Source organism: Cetorhinus maximus, chromosome 23 (assembly GCF_964194155.1).
Source record: "Cetorhinus maximus chromosome 23, sCetMax3.hap1.1, whole genome shotgun sequence".
NCBI classification, from domain to species: Eukaryota; Metazoa; Chordata; class Chondrichthyes; order Lamniformes; family Cetorhinidae; genus Cetorhinus; species Cetorhinus maximus.
In genome coordinates this window covers 29,826,014-29,851,134 of record NC_135901.1, presented here as the reverse complement: position 1 = coordinate 29,851,134, position 25,121 = coordinate 29,826,014, and the positions used below count along the sequence as shown (strand labels likewise).

At 46.1% G+C, this 25,121-nt stretch overlaps 2 protein-coding genes across 5 annotated transcripts in view; both read left to right on the top strand.

Annotated features, from left to right (window-relative positions):
• Positions 1-2,640, top strand: part of LOC144697287 (uncharacterized) — a 685,032-nt gene extending 682,392 nt beyond the window's left edge. For 2 of the 4 annotated variants that reach the window (XM_078569242.1, XM_078569240.1), the window contains one exon: positions 583-2,640. In XM_078569242.1, the coding sequence (XP_078425368.1) occupies positions 927-1,397 (471 nt within the window). In that variant the 5' untranslated portion in view covers positions 583-926 and the 3' untranslated portion in view covers positions 1,398-2,640. The remainder of the gene's footprint in view (positions 1-582) is intronic. The other 2 variants (XM_078569241.1, XM_078569243.1) reach the window with 1 other exon arrangement.
• The window catches only part of LOC144697263 (uncharacterized), a 330,696-nt gene that overhangs the window by 280,094 nt on the left and 25,481 nt on the right, over positions 1-25,121 (top strand). The window lies entirely within an intron of this gene.

Here is a 25,121-nt window from a genome sequence, read left to right as displayed (position 1 = left end):
GTCCAGTGTTGTTTAATAGTTCATATTAAATGTATTATTTCTGGTTATCTAATAAAATACATTTATTATTTTTTCTTGTCCTGTAATATATTACTGTAGCTAGGTTATTTATTTCCAGCCATAGATTCATTACTAATACAGGAGTCCATTCAGCAACTCAAGTCCCTGTCGACTCTCTGTCGAGCAATCCAGTCAGTCCTATTCCCTTTCTATATCCCCATTCCCTTGCATGTTTATTTCCTTCAAGTTATCACTCAATTTCTTTTTGAAATCGTTGATCATCTCTGCCTCCACCAGTCAGTGAGTTCCAGGTCTCGCAGCCTGCAGGTAGATTTTCAGGACTTTGTGTCCTGCACTGGAACCACTGAGCATGGATCAATCAAACAGCATGAATTGACACCTTCAGGATTATTGGGAGGGTGTATATTAGGTACAGCAGAGTAGGAATGGAGGGAGAGTGTGTGGGACAGGTTTACAGCTTTTGGGTGAGAGAGGAAAGAAAGTTCCATAGAAACTAGAATTGTCTGTTCTGAATTTCGATAATGGACTGACAGTGATGACTTTTGTAAACTCCTTTTACAGAATATTAGAAGTGGAGGATTTGCAGACAGAAATCTCAAATCAAATGTCACATCAAAATCTGACAGAGTCACTCAATTCATCAGGAGCTGAATATCAATGGCCTTTGAATCGAGGAGAAATGTTTGTCTGTTCTGTCTGCTTCAGACGGTTTTGAAATCAGTGTTATTGGAAATGCACTGAGACAGACACATCCGAGTGAGAGTGTTCCAGTGCACTGACTGTGGAAAGAGCTTTGACCAGTTACGCAGCCTTATAAAACATCACGGGAGGGACTGTACACATGCTCTGTGTGTGGACTGTTCAGTTGATCATTGAATCTGGGGCAACCTAAGGACACCCACACAATGGAGAAACTGTGGAAATGTGGGGACTGTGGGAAGGGATTCATATCCCCATCAAAGCTTGAAATTCATCGACGCAGCCACACTGGAGAGAGGCCGTTCACCTGCTCCATGTGTGGGAAGGGATTCACTCATTCATCCCACCTGATGAGACACCAGCGAGTTCACACCGGGGAGAGACCATTCACCTGCTCTGACTGTGGGAAGGGATTCACTCAGTCGTCCCACTTGCGGATACACCAGCGAGTTCACACCAGGGAGAGTCTGTTCATTTGCACCATTTGTGGGAAACGATTCACTCAGTCATCGAGCCTGCTGAGACACCATGTCACTCACACTGATGAGAGACCCTTTAAATGTTCTGACTGTGGGAGTCGGTTCAAAAGCTCTCGGGAACTGATGTTCCACCAGCGTTTTCACACTGAGGAAAGACCGTTCAGCTGCTCTCACCGCAGAAAGAGGTTGAGAAGTTAATCCAACCTGCAGGAACACCAGCGACTGCACACCATGGGGAGGCCATTCACCTGCTCCGAGTGTGGGAAAGGATTCATTCAGTTGTCCAAACTGCAGATGCACCAGCGAGTTCACACTGGGGAGAGGCCATTCACCTGCTCCAGTGTGAGAAGGGATTTGCTTATTTATCCAGCCTACTGAGATGCCAGCGAGCTCACAGTGGGAAGAGGCCATTCACCTGCTCGGAGCATGGGAAGGTATTCACATGATTGTCCCACCTGTTGTCACATCAGCGAGTTCACACTGGAGAGAGGCCATTCATCTGCACCGTGTGTGGGCCGCGATTCCCTCAGTCATCCAGCCTGCTGACACACCATGTCACTCACACCAATGAGAGACCCTTTAAATGTGCTGACTGTATCTGGCCCCCACATTTTAGGAAAGATCTGAAGTTCTTCCAGAGGGTGCAGAGGAGATTTATGACAATGGCATCAGGAATGAGGGACTTCAGTTAGTTGGAGAGACTGGAGCAGCTGAATTTTTTGTCTTTGAATCATGGAGTCATTAAGATATACAAGGAGACTATTCAGCCCATCAAGTCCATGCTGGTTCTCTGTAGAGCATTCTAGTCAGTCCCATTCCCCCATTCTATCACTGAATCCCTGAAAGTTTATTTCCCTCAAGTGTCCATCCAATTGCCTTTTGAAATTGTTCATCGTCTCTGCTTCCCACCCTGCCCCTCATCGTCAGCGTGTTCCAGGTCATTACCGCTCGCTGTGTAAAAATATTCCTCCTCACATCCTCCCCGCATCTCCTGCCCAAAACCTTAAATCTGTGTGCCTCTCCTCCTTGTACCATCAGCGAATAGGAACAGCTTTTCTTTGTCCACCTGTCATAACCTTGTACACCTCTATCAAAACTCCCCTCAACCTCCCAGATTCAAGGAAAACAACCCCAGCCTGACGTCTAAAATAAATAAAACAATATGTTAATGCCTGAAATCAATTGGGAATGTTTGATTTCTGTTTTAAAGATATGATGAATATATTGTATTGGACAGTAAACGAATTGGAGTAACTCACCCGGGTGATCAGTGGAATGTATCAATCTGGTATCCACCTACATTCTAGTGAAAGTCAGGGAGGTGTAGATGAGATGAATAAGTTGATAGATTTCTCTGGGAGATATTTACATCCTTACCTATGAATTTTGTTTTAAAGAAAACCACATTTGACAGCCTGGCCACCACCTGAAATATCAGGACGATAACGATAAGCAAAGACAGACACTCACATTGGTCTTTTGATAAGCACACCTGAATATGTGGCCTGACATTGGGATACCGGTGTGAGTGTGCAGATGTGATTTGTTACATGTGAAGACAATAGGACGCGTAAATTCATGGTAAAGTGGACTGAGGAACGGGTCCCAAACATACACAGCTACTTGACAAACAACATGACATGAAATGGTGAATGTGACCAAGAGAATGAGACAATATTTTGACATCATCAAAGCATTGACACATACTCCAGAGAGAAACTGACTTTAAAACACAGAATTAAACACACTGATCATGGTCAAAAAGTGACTAAAATTGAACTAACAGAGATCAACATTTGGATTGGGTCAATTAAGGGCATCGGAGAAATAATACTGAGTGCGAACTGTCCACAAGTTGGACAGGGGTAAGGAGAGAGCTGGAGAATCTTTTACATCCATGCTTGATCTGTTGCTTGAAGCATATGTCCTGATGTACTATCACAGAATCACAGTGCAGAAGAGGCCCTTCGGCCCATCAAGTCTGCACCGACATGTGAGAAACACCTGACCTACCTACCTAATCCCATTTACCAGCACTTGGCCCATAGCCTTGAATGTTATGATGTGCCAAGTGCTTATCCAGGTACTTTTTAAAGGATGTGAGGCAACCCGCCTCCACCACCCTCCCAGGCAGTGCATTCCAGACCGTCACCACCCTCTGGGTAAAAAAGGTTTTCCTCACATCCCCCCTAAACCTCCTGCCCCTCACCTTGAACTTATGCCCCCTTGTGACTGACCCTTCAACTAAGGGGAACAGCTGCTCCCTATCCACCCTGTCCATGCCCCTCATAATCTTGTACACCTCGAACAGGTCGCCCCTCAGTCTTCTCTGCTCCAACGAAAACAACTCAAATCTATCCAACCTCTCTTCATAACTTAAATGTTTCATCCCAGGCAACATCCTGGTGGATCTCCTCTGCACCCCCTCCAGTGCAATCACATCCTTCCTATAATGTGGCGACTCCCCAGAACTGCACACAGTACTCCAGCTGTGGCCTCACCTAGGTTCTATACAACTCCAACATGACCTCCCTACCTTTGTAATCTATGCTTCGATTTATAAAGGCAAGTGTCCCATATGCCTTTTTCACCACCCCACTAACATGCCCCTCTGCCTTCAGAGATCTATGGACACACATGCCAAGGTCCCTTTGTTCCTCAGAACTTCCTAGTGCCATGCTGTTCATTGAATACTTCCTTGTCAAATTACACCTTCCAAAGTGTATCAGCTCACACTTTTCAGGGTTAAATTCCATCCGCCACTTATCTGCCCATTTGACCATCCCGTCTATATCTTCCTGTAGCTCAAGACACTCAACCTCACTGTTAACCACCCGGCAAATCTTTGTGTCATCCGCAAACTTAATCCTACCCCCTACATAGTCATCTATGTCATTTATATAAATGACAAATAATTGGGGACCGAGCACAGATCCCTGTGGTACGCCACTGGACACTGGCTTCCAGTCACTAAAGCATCCTTCTGTCATCACCCTCTGCCTCCTACAACTAAGCCAATTTTGAATCCACCTTATCAAATTACCCTGTATCCCATGTGCCTTTGCCTTCTTTATAAGTCTCCCATGTGGGACCTTGTCAAAGGCTTTGCTGAAATCCATATAAACTACATCAACTGCACTACCCTCATCTACACACCTGGTCACCTCCTCAAAAAATTCAATCAAATTTGTTCAGCATGACCTCCCTCTGACAAAGCCATGCTGACTATCCCTGATCAAACCTTACCTCTCCAAGTGGAGATAGATACTCTCCTTCAGAAATTTCTCCAATAGTTTCCCGACCACTGACGTGAGACTCACTGGCCTGTAGTTCCCTGGCTTATCTCTACAACCCTTCTTAAATAGCGGAACCACATTAGCTGTTCTCCAGTCCTCCGGCACCTCCCCCATGGCCAGAGAGGAATTAAAAATTTGGGTCAGAGCCCCTGCAATCTCCTCCCTTGCCTCCCTCAGCAGTCTGGAACACAAATCATCCGGACCTGGAGATTTGTCCACTTTTAAGCCTGCCAACACCTCCAATACCTTGTCACTCCCTATATCAATTTGCTTAAGAACCTTGCAGTCTCCCTCCCCGAGTTCGATACCTTCATCCTCATTCTCTTGGGTGAAAATGGATGTGAAGTATTCATTCCACACTCTAGCGATGTCCTCTGGCTCAACCCATAGATTTCCCCCTTGGTCCCTTATGGGCCCTATTCTTTCCCTGGTTATCTTCCCATTTATATACTTATAGAATATCTTGGGATTTTCCCTACTTTTACCAGCCAGAGCTTTCTCATATCCCCTCTTTGCTCTCCTAATTGCTTTCTTAAGCTCCACCCTGCACTGTCTGTACTCCACTAATGCCTCTGCTGATTTGTTTCCCTTGTACCTGCTAAAAGCCTCTCTTTTCCTTCTCATCGTAACCTGAATATCTCTGGTCATCCATGGTTCTCTGGGCTTGTTACTCCTTCCTATCACCCTAGAGGGAACATATTGAGCCTGTACCCTCCCCATTTCCTTTTTGAACACCCCCACTGTTCCTCTGTAGATTTCCCCACAAGTAACTGTTCCCAGTCTACCTTGGCCAGATCCTGCCTTATTTTACTAAAATCCACTCTCTCCCAATCCAAAACATTTTTTTCCAACTTGTCGATTTCTTTGTCCATAACAAACTTAAACTGTACCATGTTGTGGTCACTATCACTAAAATGCTCACCCACCATCACCTCAGCCACCTGTCCGGCTTCATTCCCCAGAATTAGGTCCAGCAATGCACCGTCCTTTGTTGGACCCTCTACATATTGACCTAAAAAGTTCTCCTGTACACATTTCAAGAAATCCACTCCATCCAAGCCCTTAACACCATGTCTATCCCAATTAATGTTGGGAAAGTTGAAATCACCTAATATACTTACCCTTTTGTTATTGTTTTTACACACCTTCACAAATTATGCACATATTTGCTCCTCAATTTCCCATTGACTATCTGGGGGTCTAGAATAAACACCTAATAATGTGGTTGCCCCTTTTTTATTCCTAAGCTCTACCCACAAAGCTTCAGTCAATGCCCCCTCCAAGATATCATCTCTCCTTACTGCAGTAACGGACTCCTCAACTAATAATGCAACGCCTCCTCCTCTTTTACCCCCTCCCATCTCGCCTGAAGAATCTATATCCCGGAATGTTGAGCTGCCAATCCTGCCCTTCCCTTAACCACATCTCAGTGATGGCTACTATATCACAATTCCACATGTTAATCCTCACCCTTAACTCATCCATTTTACCTGTAATACTCCTGGCATTAAAGTAGAGGCCACCCAGCCTTGCCTTACTCCCTTGAAGCTTATTGCAGCTGTACTCCCTCTGACTTGATTGTGTTACTGTATTATGATGTGTCCCTATTCTACTCACATTCTGTGACCCCTCCCCCTGCCGAATTAGTTTAAACTCCTCCCAACAGCACTAGCAAACCCGCCCGCAAGGATGTTAGTCCCACTCTGGTTCAGATGCAGACTGTCCCGCTTGTAGAGGTCCCACCTTCCCCAGAAACGGTCCCAGTGATCCAGGAATCTAAAACCCTCCCTCCTGCACCAAATCTTAAGCCATGTATTCATCTGTGCTATTCTCCTATTTCTGAGCTCACTAGCACGTGGCACTGGGAGTAATCCAGAGATTACAAGCCGAGAGGTCTTGCTTTTTAGTCTACTGCCTAACTCCCTGAATTCTTGATGCCTCATCCCTCTTTCTACCTATGTCATTGGTACCAACATGTACCATGACCTCTGCCTTATCACCCTCCCTCTTCAGGATGCCCTGCAGCCGTTCAGTGACATCCCGGACCCTGGCACCAGGGAGGCAACATACCATCCCGGAGTCACGTTGACGGCCACAGTAGCGCCTATCTGTTCACCTGACTATAGAATCCCCTATTACTATTGCTCTTCCTCCCTTCCTCCCCTCCTGTACAGACAGGCTGCTTATGGTGCCAGAAGCTTGGCTCTGTCTGCACTCCCTGGAGGAACCAGCGCCTTCATCAGCCTCCAAAATGGAATACCGATTTGCGAGCGGAATCCCAAGGGACTCCTGAACCACCTGCCTGTTTCTCTTGGACTGCCTGGTGGTCACCCATTCCCTTCCTTCCTCAAGTCCCTTCATCTGCGGTGTGACCACCTCTCTAAACGTGCTATCCACGATGCTCTCAGACTCGCGGATGCTCCACAGTGTCCCCAGCTGCCATTCCAGCTCTGAAACCCTAGCTTCCAGGAGCTGCAGCTGGGCATACTTCCTGCACACATGCTTGTCCTGGGCGCTGGAAATGTCCCCGGCTTCCCACATGCCATGACTTATCCCTTTAAATTAAACCTTTTAAGTCAATTACTCTAGGGCCCTTCTTTCCTGATCCTCGTTACTGTACAGTATACAAACTGTAAACCACAAAAAGACCTTAAACTATAAGCGATTAAAGTAGTAAATACTTTACCCACTACTTACCAGTGGTTCCTTTCCCTTGTAGCCTCTCCTGCTGCAGCATGCTCTGTAGATTTAAGAAGTTGGATAGCAAGGAAAAAATGCAAAGAACACCTCGTCCCTTGTGCACCGAATTCTCGCTTTGCACCAACTTCTGAATACCCACTCTCGCTTTGCCCCACTTAGGATGTGCTCACTCTCCTGTTCCAGTGCAAGCACACTGTAGCGTGCTTCTAGATAGTCCCTTTCTTAAATAGAGCTGACTTGACTCACCATTGGTTAAGCTTCAAATAGTAATTAACCCCTACTTAGGCCCTAATCAGGCTTTAGGTGATTGACAGTTAACTGTCGCACAGTCAGTTGAGTCAGCTACCTTACCAACCTTTTAACTAGACTATTGAACTTACAAAAATTAAAGAGAAAGACTTACCAGTTCAATTCCCGCTTTGCACCAAATTCCGAATACCCACTCTGGCTGTGCCCCACTCAGGATGTGCTCACTCTCCTGTTCCTGTGCAAGCACACGAGTAGCCTAGAACTCACAGCGCTCCTTCAGGAGAAGAAAAGATCGAGTAGATGTTACCCCAGGCGGGACCAGAACAGAACTGGAAAATAACGGAGTGAAATTGAGTGAGGGGTCGAAGAGAGAGTTCTCCTCCCCCTCAAGGTGTGGACTGTAGGAATCCTGGGGGACCCCGTACTTCGGGTTTTCTTGCTAATTAGTAAACACTAAATAAAAACTATGACTGGCTGTGCATTTATTTTTAATTTGATTGTTACACTTCTGTTTTTATTCCTGTTATGATTATTCTCTGGGTGAGGATGGTAGACAGGTGACAAGAAGGGAAATTGTAGTTTGGAATGCTGACTCCATGTACTGGGGACGGAGCATGGGAAGCCAATTGTTTGAGAGTTTGACGTGGCTTGGGTGGGTACAGATGGTTCAATGACAGGTTTGCAATTGGTCCGTTCAAATATTAGCTCAGCAATGATTGGGTAAAATCAGACTCCATAGACTTTGTGATGTAAAAAAGTATCAGAAGGAATTCCCCGAACACAGAGATTTGTAGAAGTTTTACATATTGCATTGACTGGTGCCATGGCATCTGGGGCAGACCAGGGAGCATTTACGTGGAGATGGTGCATCTACCCAGAGTGTAATGGTAATGCTGCTGCACTTTGATACTACTGCTCAGACATGAGCATGTGTCAGGTCTTATTTATACTGAATAAAATCTAACCACTGTCACCAATAAGGGTTATCACTGTGAATCATTTCAAAGTTTGGGAAAATGGGATAAATGATTAATTGACTCCCTGAACCCCATTTTCTAACATCACTGTGTCAAAAATAAAATCTCATCTCCCCCTCTGGCTCCTTTGCCAATTATCTTAGAGGGACTCACTTTCTGTTAAAGAACCTGCCAACTCCTCTCACCCACTTTCCCTAAAGTGAATAAATCTAATCATGAAAAGTCCAGAAAAATCAAATATTTTTACTGATAAAAGTTTATTAATGAAACAGAATGTGGTTAATAAACAGGAAATGACTTGAGGATCGAAGACAACCAGTGTAAAAGGATGGGCACAATGTTCTGGACCCAAATGGTTTCTCTTCGGCTCCTCTGTACCCTGTTCCCGTGACTCCCCGCTTTGGACCCAGGGGCACTGAACCCCGGGGGTCGGGTCACCATCAGCCCCGGTCACCCCCTCCTGTGCCCCGATTGGTTGGAGGCCCATTTACCAGTCAGTCCTTAGCACCTTCCTGTCTCTCTATCAATGTGACGCCCATGGCAGTTTCCCAACTGGGGCACAGGCCCTGTTATTCTCAGCTAAATTCAGCCCTCAGCTCCGTCGCCTGGCTGTCATTGACATGAGCAATAGAGAGACAGAAAGGTGCTGGAAGCTCAAATGGGAAGTTGAAACTTGTGGCTCTAAAGCAATACTTCAACATTTGTCACTCAAACACTTGTTATTTATACTGGGGTTGTTATTATTAGATTTAGACGCTGGAGGCAAAGGGTAACTTTCCGTTTCTAACTTTGTATTGTCTATAGTGTCAGCCGTGGCTCAGTGGGTAATACTCTCATCTCTGGGTCAGGAGGCTGTGGGTTCAAATCCTACACCCGGGACCTGAGGACAAAAATCAAAGCCCACATTCCCAGTGCCAGCACTGGGGGTGTGCTGCATTGTCAGTGCAACCTTCTCTTGAATGAGATGTTAAACTGCCAGCCCCATCTGCCCTCTCAGGTGGATGTAAAAGATCTCACAGCCACTATTTCGAAGAAGAGCAGGGGAGTTATCACCAGTGTCCTGATCAATATCCATCCCTCAATCGACATCACTAAAAACAAATCATCTGCTCATGATCACATTGCTGTTTGTGGGATCTTGCTGTGTGTAAATTGGCTGCCGCGTTTCCTACATTACAACAGTGACTACACCTCAAAAGTACTTCATTGGCTGTAAAGCGCTTTGGGACGTCCTGTGGTTGTGAAAGGCGCTATAGAAATGCAAGTCCTTGTTTAATTGTTAGCAAACTTGGAGATATTACACTCGGTTCCTTATCGAAATCATTCACAGAGATTGAGAGCTCATTTTGTGTATAAACCTGCTGTTTGACACCTTTCCAAACGCTTTTTGAAAATTCAAACACACCACATCCAAGCTGAGGATTTTTTTGTTTTAAAAATCACAGCGAGTTGTTGTGATTTGGAATTCACTGCCTGAAAACGCGCTGGAAGCAAATTCAACTGTATATTTCAGAAGGGAATGGGACAGATTTTTGAAAGGAAAAGAAAATTACAGGGCGAAGGGATTAATTGGACAGCTCTTTCAAAGAGCCTGCAGGAGTACGATGTGCCGAATGGCCTCCTTCTGTGCTCTATGGGCCTCATGTGCATTGAAAGGGAGGGGATCATCTTCAATTGTGGGTGACATATTAAAGAAAGCAGTGCCTCCTCTTCTCTGTGTGTTTAGTTTAACACTTAAATCTCCCCTCAACATTCTCTAAAGTGGCAGATGGAATTTAATACAGAGAAGTGTGAGGTGATGTGATTTGGCAGAGGGGATAGGGAGAGGAAATATAGACTTAATGGAACAGTTCTAAAGAGTGAGCAGGGGCAGAGGGACCTGGGGGTTCATGTGCAGAGATCATTGAAGGTGGTAGGACAGAGTGAGAGAAGAATTAGCAAAGCACGTGGGATCTTGGGCTTCAGAACAAAAGCAGGGAAGTTATGCTGAACTTTTATAAAGCTCTGGTTAGGCCACAACTAGAGTATTGAGACCAGTTCTGGTCACCACACTTTAGGAAGGATGTGAGGGTCCCTGAGAGGGTGGAGAGGAGATTTACCAGAATGGTTCCAGGGATGAGGGATTTTAACCACAAGGTTAGGTTGGAGAAGCTGGGGTTGTTCCCCTTGGAGCAAAGGAGATTGAGGGGAGATTTGATAGAGGTGTACAAGATTATGACAGGTTTAGATAAGGTGGACAAAGAAAAGATGTTCCCATCAGCTGATGGTACAAGGACGAGGGGGACACAGGTTTTGTACAGGAGATATATCTACATCACTGTTCCCTCACTGGCACTGGGTCAAATCCTGGAACTCCCTCCGTAACTGCACTGTGGGTATACCTACACCACATGGACTGCAGCGGTTCAAGAAGACAGCTCAACACCACTTTCTCAAAGGGCAGTTAGGGAGGGGCAACAAGTGCTGGCCCAGCCAGTGACACCCACATCCCATGAAAGAATGAAAATGAAAAGATATTGGGGGGTGAAATTAGGAGGAACGTTTTCACACAGTGAGTGGTGATGACATGGAACTCGCTGTCTGCGAGATGGGTGGAAGCATAGACAGTGAATGGTTTCAAAAGGAAACTGGATGGGCAGTTGTGGGAAATACATTTTCAGGGCAACAGGGATAGAACACGGAAATGGAACTGACTAGTTTGCTCTGCAGTGAGCCGGCATTGACACGATGGGCTGAATGGACTCCTTCTCTACTCGAATGAATCTGTGATCTAAAAAGAACAATTTCAACTGCTCCAGTCTCTTCAACTAACTGAAGTCCCTCATCCCTGGGGCCATTCTTGTCAATCTCCTCTGCACCCTCTCTAAGAACTTCACATCTTTCCTAAAGTGTGGGGCCCAGGTTTAGGGCCACATTCTAGAGAGATAGAATTGAAAAGCAGGGAGGTTATATTCAACTTGTTTCGAACCATGGTTAGACTACACTGGGAGTACTGTCAACATATGTGATCTCCATTTAGAAAAAGGAAATAGAGGCATTGGAGAAGGGGCAACAAAGATTCACAAGAATAATACCAGAACTGAGAGCATTTAATCCTCAGGAAAGGCTGGGGCTGCTTTTCTCCAGCAAAGAGAAGACTGAAGGGTGACCTGATGGAAGTCTTTAAGATGATGAAGGGGTTCAATAATCCAATAGGGGTTTCATGAGAAACCTCTTTACCCAGCGAGTGGTGAGAATGTGGAACTCAATACCACAGCGAGTGGTTGAGGTGAATAGCATGAATACATTTAAGGGGAAGCTAGATACATACATGAGGGAGAAAGGAATAGAAGGATATGCTGATGGCGGGGGGAGATGAAGTGGGCAGGGTGGAGGCTCATGAGGAGCATAAATACTGACAGAGACCAATTGAGACGATTAGCCTGGCCCTATGCTGTAGACTCAATGGAACAGAGACAAAGGTATTTATTTTAGATCTACCTGTAGTGGTAGGAAAAACATAATTTACTCTCCAGGATAAAACAAATGTCCTTCATCAGGTTTTGTAGATCATTTCAGTGGAAATGTGCACTCCCAGGCTCAAAGAGCATCAGCCCACTGGAAGCAAAGTTGTGAGGCCGGCCAGTCCAGCAGAAAGAAACCCTCCGAAACTCCCACTTCACCAAGTGTCAGAATGAACATGGTTCAGTCCTGGATGTGATTAACAGTAGCAATAACAGCAAAATCCAACCCCTGGAATCACTTGTGAACTTGCTGGTGTCTCAGCAGGTTGGATAACTGATTAAATCCCTTCCCACACTCAGAACAGGTGAACGGCCTCTCCCCGGTGTGAACTCGCTGGTGTCTTAGCAGGCCGGATGAATCACTGAATCCCTTCGCACACACGGAGCAAGTGAATGGTCTCTCCGTGGTGTGAACTCGCTGGTGTCTCAGCAGGCCGGATGATTCACTGAATCCCTTCCCACACTCAGAGCAGATGAAAGGTCTCTCCTCAGTGTGAATGTGCTGGTGGCTCTCTAGTTCCCTAGAGCTTTTGAAGCCACTTCCACAGTCTGAGCATTTAAACGGTCTCTCATTCGTGTGAGTGACATGGTGTCGTAGGAGGTGGGAAAACTGCTTGAATCCCATTGCACACTCAGAGCAGGTGAAAGGCCTTTTCCCCGTGTGAACTCGCTGATGTGTCAGCAGGTGGGATGAATCTCTGAATCCCTTCCCACACTCAGAGCAGGTGAACGGCCTCTCCCCGCTGTGAACTCGCTGGTGTGTCAGCAGGATGGATAACTGAGTGAATCCCTTCCCATACGCAGAGCAGATGAATGGCCGCTCCCCAGAGTGAACTTGCCAGTGCCTCCGCAGGGCAGATGAATCACTGAATCCTTTCCCACACTCAGAGCAGATGAATGGCCTCTCCCTGGTGTGACTGCGTTGATGAGTTTTCAGCTTGGATGGGTACTTGAATCCCTTCCCACAGTCCCTACATTTCCATGGTTTCTCCATGGTGCGCCTGTCCGTGTGTCTTTCCAGGTTTGACAATCTGTTGTAGCGTTGTTCACACACAGGACACGTGTACAGTTTCTTCCCGCTGTGAATGGTGATGTTTTTTCAGACTTTGTGACTGGTTAAATCTCCTTCCACAGTCAGTGCACTGGAACACTCCAACTGGGGTGTGTGGCGTCTCGGTGCTTATCCAGTCACACTGATGTTTAAGACCTTTCAAAGTGGACAGAACAGACAAACGTTTCTCCTTCTTGATTCAAAGGCTGATGATGTTCGGTTCCCATGAATTAAGTGACGCTGTCAGATCTTAACGTGATGTTTTGTGTGAAACTTCTCTCTGAAAATACTCCTCTTCTTATCTACTATAAAAGGAGATTACAAAAGTCATCACTCTCAGTACAGGATAGAAATTCAGAAAAGCAATTCTAGTTTCTGTGCAACATTCTTTCCCCTATTGTTCCCCAAAAAGCTGTAAATCTCCATCACACACACACTCCTTCCATTCTCACTCTGCTGTACCTAATATACACCCTCCCAATTCTCCTGAAGGTGCTGATTCATGCTGCTCGACAGATCAATGCTGATTGCTTGTTCCCCTGGACACAGAGATCTGAAAATCTTCCTGCATCATCATTGGGAGAGTATCACTTGGTTAAGACACAGGGTCAGTGTGAGGGAGCAGGCGGTCATGACTTCGAACTCGTGGCCTACGAGGATGGTGGAAGCAGAGACAATCAATGATTCCAAAATCAAACTTTTTGACACTTGAAGGAAATAAACTTGAAGGAAATACGCAGGCGATCAAGGAAATAGAGGGGGAATGGGACTGACCGTATTGCTCTACAGAGAGTCAGCATAGATTCAGTTGCCGGATGGACTCTTCCTGTGCCGTAATGACTCTATGACTGAAAATATATAACCCAGTTACAGTACTATATTACAGGACTAGAAATAATAAAATGTATCTCATTACAGAACCATAAATAATATATCTAATATATACCATATAACATTAGACATATCGAAAGGGTCAAAAGGACTCGAAACGTTTACTCTGTTTTTTTTCTCTCCACAGAGGCTGTTAGACGTGCTGAGCTTTTCCATCATTTTCTGTTTTTGTTTCAGATTTCCAGCAACGGCAGTATTTTGCTTTTATCTTAGACATGTCTCTGTCCTATATTAATTTTCTGTCCCCTTAAATGTCAGCCATCTCCTGGGGAAACCACCCCTTTCATTGTGAACATGAGGAAAGAGACCATCCTTTTAGCCAGACAAATAAATGTGTCAAGCTGAGGGAGCAAAGGATGTCAATGTCTTTAAGAGAGAGAGAAACCTGGGCCAACCTTTCCAGAGTCTGCACCCTCCCTGGATTCACTTCCTTTCCCTTCAGTTCCTGCAAGGCAACAATTTCCCCCCAGAATGAGAAAAGAAATGGAAAGGGGGAGAAAAGAAAGTGTTTTACTCACAGATGTTGGACACAGGAGGAAGTTTTAGTCTGCGTGAAGCTCAATCTTCATTCAGACAAAGCCGGCACTCTGATTGGCTGGAGGGCCAGAGTCCGTCCGGTCCACCAACTTTTCCCATTGGTGAAGCCCTCAGCATGAAGGAAAGGGACAGGCTCTACCCCGCACATGCGCAACTTACCCTCCCGCTCGGACATGCGCAGCCCCGGGCCGCCCGCCCACGCGGCGGATAGAGCGGCGTCCCCAGCGCGGGGGATTGTGGGAGTTACGGCCGCCATTACTCAGCCGAAGCCCAGTCTCCAAACTCCTGGGACTGGGATGGAAAGTGGAGTGGGGGGCGCAGTGACCTCACCCTGACACAAAGTATATGTGGGTAGTCACTGGGTTTGATTGTGACGTCGCCTTAGCAACACAGGGGTTTCGAGTGTAAACACTTCGACTGAAATGGAAACAGAAAGTGCTGGAGACACTCAACAGGCCTGGAATCATCTGTAAAGAGAGAAACGGAGTTAATGTTTCGAGTAGAATATGACTCTCTTTCTGTAAAGATATAGACAGCTGGGTGACATATTGAGGAGGGCAATGGGTGCCGGGGGAGGTCTTGTGCAGCAGTGGGTAGTGTCCCTGCCTCTGAGCCTGAAGCTCCCGGTTCAAGTCCCAGTCCAGGACTTGATGGCCAAGGAAAATGTCTTCACGATGCAGCCAAACAGGTTTAACATCAAATTGTAAAACCTTCACACACCATTGGCAGGTGGTAAGAGTGGGAGAGATTTCTGCTCAGTCACATGATGGAAAGAAATTGGAGCTGCAACCATCACTATCCATAGCTCCAGACTGTAAATTGCGCCTAACAGTGTATGTTTCAGCAGCAACTCTCATTTCTTGTGGCGGATGGGGGCTGGTCGGCTCAGTCGCTTGGATGGTGGGTGCGGACCAGATTGGTGCCAAGAGCACGGGGCTCGATCCACATTCAGGCTGGGGTGGATTCGGGACCTGCCTCCTTGTTCTACCCATGGTGCAGCTCATGACGGTATGGGTCAGATTGAAGGAGAAGGAAAGGGATTCACTTCCTCATCCAGCTCAATTACATATAAGGGAGCTCGCACCGGGGAGAGGCCGTTCACCTGCTCTGTACGTGGGAATGGAGTCACTCAGTCATCCAGCCTGCTGGCCCAGCAGTGGGTTCAGACTGGCGAGAGGCTGATTAAATGTTCCAAGTGTGGGAATGGATTCACTCGCTCATCCCAGCTCCTGATACACCAGTGAGTCCATTGTTCACTCCAGGGGCTGGATTCTGTTGTTATTGCTGCTGATAATCACAACCAGGACTGAACCATGTTCATTCTGACAGGTGGGGTTTGTTTCTGTTGATTTTAATAACCCCTGTAACTGGGCTGGAAATTAATATTCTGGGTAAATGCCAAATAAATCAGCTTTGTTTTGGGGACACAGTTTATTGAGACCTTGATGTGAGAGAAGAAAAGGTAGGTTTTAAGCAGAGTCGAAAAGGAGGAGAGAGAAGTGGAGGGGTTAAGGGAGGGAATTCCATATTTTAGGAACCTGGCAGCTGAAGACTGAAAGAGTCCCAGCCCTGGATTATGGGGGACTCGAGTCTCTGGAGTGGGGACTTGAACCCATAACCTTCAGACTCAGAGGCGAGAGTATGAGACTGACAGAGCTCATCCCTTTAAGTAACATTTCCCAATCCATCATAGCCAACTTGCGCCTCATACCATTGTAGTTTCCTTTATTCAGATTCAGGACCCTAGTCTCAGAATCAACTACGTCACTCTCCATCTTGATGAAGAATTCTATCATATTATGGTCGCTCATCCCCAAGGAGCCTCGCACACCTTGATTGCCAATTATTCCTTTCTCATTAGAAAATACCCAGTCTAGGACGGCCTGTTCTCTCATTGGTTCCTCAATGTATTGGCCCAGGAAACCATCCCGTATACACTCCAGGAATTCTTCCTCTACGGTATTGTTACTAATTTGATTTGCCCAATCTATATGCAGATTAAAGTCACCCATAATTACAGATGTTCCTTTATTGCATGCATCTCTAATTTCCTGCTTAATGCCATTCCCAACATCACCACTATAGATTGGGGGTTTATAAACAACCCCCACTAACCTTTTTTGCCCCTTAGTGTTTCTCAGCTCTACCCATATAGATTCCACATGGTCAGAGCTAATATCTTTCCTCACTATTTGTTAATTTCCTCTTTAACCAGCAATGCAACTCCACTGCCTTTTCCTTTTTGTCTGTCCTTCCTAAATACTGAATACCCCTGGATGTTCAGTTCCCATCCCTGGTCACCCTGGAGCCATGTCTCTGTAATCCCGACTATACCATACCTGTTTACATCTATTTGCACGTTTAATTCATCCACTTTATTGTGAATGCTCCTCGCGTTAAGGCACAAAGCCTTAAGGCTTGTCTTTTTAACATTACTTGTCCCATTCCCATTAGTTTTCACTGAGGCCCTGTTTGATTCTTGCCCTTGATTTCTCTGCCTATCACTTTTCTAATTCCCCTTTCTGTCTTTTGTTCATGTCCTTGTTTCCCCCTCCTCTGACTCCTTGCATAGATTCCCACCCCCCTGCCATTTTAGCTTAAACCCTCCCCAGCCACTCTGGCAAATTCTCCCCCTAGGACATCAGTCCCGGTCCTGCCCAGGTGTAACCTGGCCAGTTTGTACTGGTCCCACATTGACCAGAACCGGTCCCAATGTCCCAGGAATCTGATACCCACCCACCCCCCTCCCCCCACACCATCTCTTCAGCCATGTATTCATCCGATATATCCTGCTATTTCTACTCTGACTAGCTCGTGGCACTGTTAGTAATCCTGAGATCACTGCCTTTGAGGTCCTACTTTTCAACTTACTTCCTAACTCCCTATATTCTGCTTTGAGGACCTCATCCCTTTTTTTACATCGAAAGTAGGAGCAGACGAAGGCCATTTGGCTCCTCGAGCCCGCTCCGCCATTCATTATGATCATGGCTGATCATCCAAGTCAATAGCCTGCTCCCGCTTTCTCCCCATACCCTTTGAGCCCTTTCACCCCAAGAGCTATATCTAACTCCTTAAAAACTTACAATGTTTTGGTCTCAACTACTTTCTGTGGTAACGAATTCCACAGGCTCACCACTCTCTGGGTGAAGAAATTTCTCCTCATCTCAGTCCTAAATGGTCAACCCCATATCCTCAGACTGTGACCCCTGGTTCTGAACTCCCCCACCATCGGGAACATCTTTCCTGCATCTACCCTGTCTAGTCCTGTTAGAATTTTATAGGTTTCTATGAGATTCCCCCTCGTTCTTCTGAACTCCAGTGAATATAATCCTAATCGTTTCAATCTCTCCTCATATGTCAATCCCGCCATCCCAGGAATCAGTCAGGTAAACCTTTGCTGCATTCCCTCTATAGCAAGAACATCCTTCCTCAGGTAAGGAGGCCAAAACTGCACACAATATTCCAGGTGTGGTCTCACCAAGGTCCTGTATAATTGCAGCAAGACATCCCTGTTCCTGTACTTGAACCCTCTGGCTATGAAAGCCAACATACCATTTGCCTTCTTTAGCGCCTGCTGCACCTGCATGCTTACCTTCAGCGACTGGTGTACAAGGACACCCAGGTCTCGTTGCACATTCCCCTCTCTCAATTTATAGCCATTCAGATAATAATCTGCCTTCCTGTTTTTGCTACCAAAATGGAGAACCTCACATTTATCCACATTATACTGCATGTGCCATGCATTTGCCCACTCACTCAGCTTGTCCAAATCACACTGAAGCATCTCTACATCCTCCTCACAGCTCACCCTCCCACCCAGCTTTCTGTCATCTGCAAATTTGCAGACATTACTTTTAATTCCCTCATCTAAATCATTAATACATATTGTGAATAGCTGGGGTCCCAGGACCGATCCCTGCGATACCTCACTAGTCACTGCCTGCCATTCGGAAAAAGACCTGTTTATTCCTACTCTTTGTTTCCTGTCTGCCAACCAGTTTTCTATCCATCTCAATACATGACCCCCAATCCCATGCACTTTAATTTTACACACCAATCTCTTATTTAGGACTTTGCCAAAAGCCTTCTGAAAGTCCAAGTAAACCATATCCACTGGCTCCCCCTCATCAACTCTACTGGTTACATCCTCGAAAAATTCCAGGAATTTTGTCAAGCATGATTTCCCTTTCATAAATCCATGCTGACTCTGTCTGATTCTGCCACTGTTTTCCACGTGCGCAGCTATTACATCTTTTACTATGGACTCTAGAATTTTACCTCTGTCGTTTGTAGCAATGTGTACCACGACCACTGGCTGTTCACCCTCCCCCTTCAGAATGTCCTGTAGCCGCTCTGAGACATCCTTGACCCTTGCGCCAGGGAGGCAACATACCATCCTGGAGTCTCATTTGCGGCCACAGAAACGCCTATCTATTCCCCTTACAATTGAATCCCCTATAACTATTGCATTCCCACACTTTTTACTCCTCCCCTGTGCAGCAGAGTCAACCGTAATGTAACGAATTTGCCTGTTGCTGCTTACCCCTGAGAGGCCATTCCCCTCTCTATACCTTCTATTCATGATACTCCCCACCTCTCGGATGCTCCAGTGTTCCCAGCCGCCGCTTCAACTCCGAAACCCGGGCTTCCAGGATCTGCAGCTGGTGACTCTTCAACTCCCGATTCCTCTCGCGCTTCCCTTCAACTGCCGGCTCCTCTCGCGCTTCCCTTCAACTCCCGGCTCCGCTCGCGCTTCCCTTCAACTGCCGGCTTCCCTTCAACTGCCGACTCCTCTCGCGCTTCCCTTCAACTGCCGGCTTCTCTTCAACTGCCGGCTCCTCTCGCGCTTCTCTTCAACTGCCGGCTCCTCTCGCGCTTCCCTTCAACTGCCGACTCCTCTCGCGCTTCTCTTCAACTGCCGGCTCCTTTCGCGCTTCCCTTCAACTGCCGACTCCTCTCGCGCTTCCCTTCAACTGCCGACTCCTCTCGCGCTTCCCTTCAACTGCCGACTCCTCTCGCGCTTCCCTTCAACTGCCGACTCCTTTCGCGCTTCTCTTCAACTGCCGGCTCCTTTCGCGCTTCTCTTCAACTCCCGGCTCCTCTCGCGCTTCCCTTCAACTGCCGGCTTCCCTTCAACTGCCGACTCCTCTCGCGCTTCTCTTCAACTGCCGGCTTCCCTTCAACTGCCGGCTCCTCTCGCGCTTCCCTTCAACTGCCGGCTCCTCTCGCGCTTCCCTTCAACTGCCGACTCCTCTCGCGCTTCTCTTCAACTGCCGACTCCTCTCGCGCTTCCCTTCAACTGCCGACTCCTCTCGCGCTTCCCTTCAACTGCCGGCTCCTCTCGCGCTTCCCTTCAACTGCCGACTCCTCTCGCGCTTCCCTTCAACTGCCGGCTCCTCTCGCGCTTCCCTTCAACTGCCGGCGCCTCTCGCGCTTCCCTTCAACTGCCGACTCCTCTCGCTTCTCTTCTTGAACAATAGAGATCCAAGTGAGGATGGTGAGCCACTCGGCTGGGAATCTCAATTGATGCTGTTCCCATGTGTCTGTTGCTATTCGAGATGGTAGAAGTAGTGGGTTTGGAAGGTGATGTTGAAGGAGCTTCGGTGAGTCAATGCAGCGCATCTTGTAGATGGTACACGCTGCAGCCACTGTACTGCACTGGTGGAGGGAGTGAGTATTGAAGGTGGCGGATGGGCTGCCATTAAAGTGGGCTGCGTGGTCCTGGATGAAACAGACTCTCCAATGTGAAAAAGACTGGCTGATAAATAATAATTGTTTTAGGAAATGACTGGGGCCCAGTAAATTTAAATAGTTTCAGTCCATTTTCAAAAGACCTGCTCTTTAAAGTTATATTGGAACAAATCACATGAGATGTTTGTAGTTGAATTGAATGTCTTGGCTCCTCACTCAGACACCTGGCTGACAAGAGGCAGTGATTGGACAATAGCTGGAAACAATGGGCTGAAATGTTCTTCTGTGAGTTAAACTGTTTCTCTTTAACCCGGAATTGACTATGTCAGAGTTAAAGGCAATACCAGGTTCAATTACATTGAATATACAGCACAAAAACAGGCCATTCAGCCCACCCAATCCATGCCAGTGTTTATACTTCACTTGAGCCTCCTCTCATTCTTTCTCATCTCACTCTCAGCGAATCCTTCTGTTCATTTCTCCCTGATGTGTTTACCCAGCTTCCCTTTAAATGTATCTATGTTATTCACCTCCACCACTCCCTGTGGTAGCGCGTTCCATATTCTCACCGCTCTCTGGTAAAGAAGTTTCTCCCGAATTCCCGATTAGATTAATCAATCACTATCTTATGTTGATGGCCTCTAGTTTTGCTCTCCCTCCTACAAGTGGAAACATTCTCTGTGTCGATCAAAACCTTTCAGAATTATAAAAATATCCATTAGCCCTCAGCCTTGTCTTTCCAAGAGTGAAGTGACCCAGCCTATTCATCGTCTCCTGGTGCATTAAACCTTTCAGAGTGAAAATCTGAAGACAAAAATGCTTTGTTCACATCTGAACTCAGCAAAGTGAGAGAGCAGGGACAGAGTCACAAGGGAGCCTGAGGAGAGGAGATTCACTGAGAATGGCTGGGCTGGGCTGTGCTGTGGGAATGAGATTGTTGATTAGACTGTTCATCACAGGGATCTTCGAGTTAGGGGGCATTGAGGGAGTTCAAGTGGCAGCCTTCAATAAAACAACAACCTGTATTTATATATCACCTTCAATGTAACAAAATGTAACAAAACCTGCTGTTTCTGTGCTGAATTTTCAATGTAATTGAGCCCAGTATAGCCTTTACCTCTGACATAGTCCATTGCGAGTTCAAGGTCACGGTCCCAAGGATCATTTTGAAACAGAAGTTGATAAAGATGTTCAAGATTATGTCATAGAACATCCCATTCCCTTTATCCTCAGTCGTTTCTGATGTGGGTGGCTCTTCCCAAATTGCCCTTGTTCAGAGGGCATTTAAGCATCAACCGCATTGCTGTGGGTCTGGAGTCATATGTAGGCCAGACTGGGTAAGGAAAGCAGATTTCCTTATGGAATCAGAAGGGTTTTTGCACCAAGCGGCAATGGTTTCATTGTCATCATGAAACCTTAAACTCCAGGTATTTGTTGAATTCAAATTTTGCAAGCTGCCGTGGTCACATTTGTACTCGGTTCCCCAGAGAATTACCCGGGGTCTCTGGAATACCAGCCCACTGACAGTGCCACGACCCCGCTGCCTCTTGAACTATAAATCTCTGTCCCCCACACACTCTCTCCTCCCTATTGAATTTAACACTAATTCATCCTATTATCCCTCCCCCCTGCTTTTCCCACAATTCTGCTCTCCTGAAGGTGCCGACTCTCGGGTTCAGTTTCACACTTCCCTATTACCCTCCCCAATATGTCACCCAGGTGTCTAAACCTTTACACCTAAAGTTAACAAATTGTTTTGCTAAGGGGGGCGTCACAAAGAAATCCAGTGACTACCCACATACACTTTGTGTCAGGATGATGTCTCTGTGCCCCCCACCCCCATTTTCCATCCCAGTCCCAGGAGTTTGGAGAATGGGCTCCATACGAGCAATGGCGGCGGGAATTCCCACAATCCCCCGCGCTGGGGAAACCGTTCTATCCGCCGCGCGGGCGGGCGATCCGGGACTGCACATGTCCAAGGGAGAAGGGATTCTGCGCATGTGCACGGGAGAACCCAACCCCCCCCCCATTTCCCATAATGCTGAGGGATTAACCAATGGGAAAACTGGAGGACCGGAAGGACTTTTGTCCTCCAGCCAATCAGAGCGCGGGTTTTGTGTGAATGATGATTGAGCTTCACGCAGACTAAAACTTCCTCCTGTCTCCAACATCTGTGAGTAAAACACTTTATTTTCTTCCTCTTTCCATTTCTTTTCTCATTCTGGGGGGAAATTGTTTACTTGCAGGAACTTAAGGGAAAGGAAGTGAATCCAGGGAGGGTGCAGGCTCTGGAGAGGTTGGTCCAGGTCTCTCTCTCTCTCTCTTAAAGACATTGACAACCTTTGCTCTCTCAGCTTGACACATTTATTTGTCTGGCTAAAATAATGATCTCTTTTCTAATGTTCACAATGAAAGGGGTGTTTTCCCCAGGAGATGGCTGACATTTAAGAGACCAGTAAATTAATACAGGACAGGGATTTGTCTAGTGTGATGCATATTATGATGCATATTAGACATATTATTTATGGATCTGTAATACATTTAATTGATTATTATTTCTAGTGTTGTAAAATAGTACTGTTGCTACGTTATAAATTTCCAGTCATAGAGTCATTACAGCACAGGAGTCCATTCAGCAATGCGAGTCCATGCCGACCCTCTGTTTAACAATCCAGTCGGCCCCCTTCCAATGTAAGTTTATTTCCTTCAAGTGACTGTACAATTTTATTTTGACATGATTGATCATCTCCTCTTCCAGCGCCCTTACAGGCAGCGAGTTTGAGGTCATTACAACTCGCTCCTAAATAATGTTCTTCCATGCATCCCCTCTGTATCTCTGATCAAGTAATATAGTGTATATTACACACATTTGTGGCCCAGTTTTTACACATATATATGGCTAGCAGCCTGCATAAAGATTTTCAGGTCTCTGTGTCCATGACATGAAACAGTGACTATATATCTGTCATAGGGAAAATGCTAGAAGCTATTATTAAAGATGTTATAGCAGGGCACTTTGAAAAATTCAAGGCAATCAGGCAGAGTTGACATGGTTTTGTAAAATTGAAATCATGTTCAACCAATTTATTAGAGTCTTTTGAAGGAGCCACATGTGCTGTGGATAAAGGGGAACCGGTGGATGTACTATACTTAGATTTCCAGAAGACATTTAATAAAGTGCCACATCAAGGGTTATTGCAGAAAATAAAAGCTCATGGTGTAGGAAGTAACATATTGGCATGGATTGAAGATTGGTAGCTAACAGAAAGGAGAAAGTTTGCATAAATGGGTTTTTTTCTTGTTGGCAGGGTGTGACGAGTGGTGTGCCACAGGGGCCTCAACTTTTTACAATTTATATAAATGAATTCGATAAAGGGACCAAAGGAATGGTGGCTAAATTTGCTGACGACACAAAGATAGGTAGGAAAGTAAAATGTAGAAAGGATGTATGGAGGCTACAAAGTGACATGTATAGGTCAAATGAGTGGGCACAGATCTGGTAAATGGAGTATAATGTGGGCAAATGTGAAATCGTTCATTTTGGCAGGAAGAATAAAAAAGGTGAAAAATTGCAGAGCTCTGAAATTTAGAGGGATCTGGGCGTTTCAGTGCATGAATCACAAAAGGTAGTATGCAGGCATAGCAAGCAATCAGGATAGCTAATAGAATGTTATCATTTATTGTAAGGGGAATTGATTAGAAAAGTAGGGAGCCTATGCTTCAGTTGTACAGGGCATTGGTGAGACCACATCTGGAGTACTGTGTACAGTGCTGGTCCCCTTATTTCAAGAAAGATGTAAATGCGTCAGAAGTAATTCAGAGAAAGTTCACTTGACTAATACCAGGAATAGGCGGGTTGTCTTATGAGGAAAGGCTGGACAAGTTAGGCTTGTTTCCACTCGAATTTAGAAGAGTAAGAGGCAACTTAATTGAAACCTTTAAAATCCTGAGGGGTCTTGGCAAGGCGGATGTGGAGACGATGTTTCCTCTTGTGGGAGAATCTTCAACTAGGGGTCACTCTTTGAAAATAAGGGGTCGCTCATTTCAGGCAGAGCTGAGGAGAAATTTTTTCTCTTAGAGGATTGTCAGTCTTTGGAACTCTCTTCCTTAAAAGGCGGTGGAAGCAGAGTCTTTGAATATTTTTAAGGCACAGCTAGATAGATTCTTGATTAACAAGGGGGTGAAAGGTTATTGGGGGTGGGCAGTAATGTGAGGTTGAGGTTACATTCAGATCAGCCATGATCTTATTGAATGTGGAGAAAGCTCGAGGGGGCCAGTGGCCAACTCCTGCACCTAATTCATATGTTTGTGCATTCGTATGTATGGACCTGTACATCAGCGTGAATCAGCACCTTCGGGAGAAATGGGAGGGTGAATGTTAGGTCCAGCAGACTGAGAATGGTGGAAGAGTGTCTGGAATGACTGTTGGAGTAAGAGAGGAAAGAATAATCCACAGAAACCAGAATTGTCTGTTCTGAATTTCTATCCTTCACTGACCGTGAGGACTTTTGTAAACTCCTTTTACAGGATATTCGAAGAGGAGGATTTACAACAGAAATCTCAAACCAATCATCGTGTCAAGATCTGACAGAGTCGCTTGATTTATTAGGACCTGAATATCATCAGCTTTTGAATGTGGAAGGAGAAATGTTTGCTTGTTCTGTCTGCTTAAAAGGCTTCAACATCACTGGGACTGGAAAAGCACTGAGACACACATACCCGAGTGAGAGTGTTCCTGTGCTCTGACTGTAGAAAGAGCTTTAAACAATAACACAGACTGAAAATACCATCACACCATTCACAGCGGGAAGAGACTGTCTGTGGACGAGGCTTCAACTGATCATTGAACCTGGAGAGACACAAGGACACCCGCACCATGGAGAAACTGTGGAAATGTGGGGACTGTGGGAAGGGATTCCAGACCCCATCTGCGCTGGAAACTCATTGACGTAGTCACACCGGGGACAGGCCGTTCACCTGCTCTGAGTGTGGGAAGAGATTCAGTGATTCATCCAACCTGCTGATGC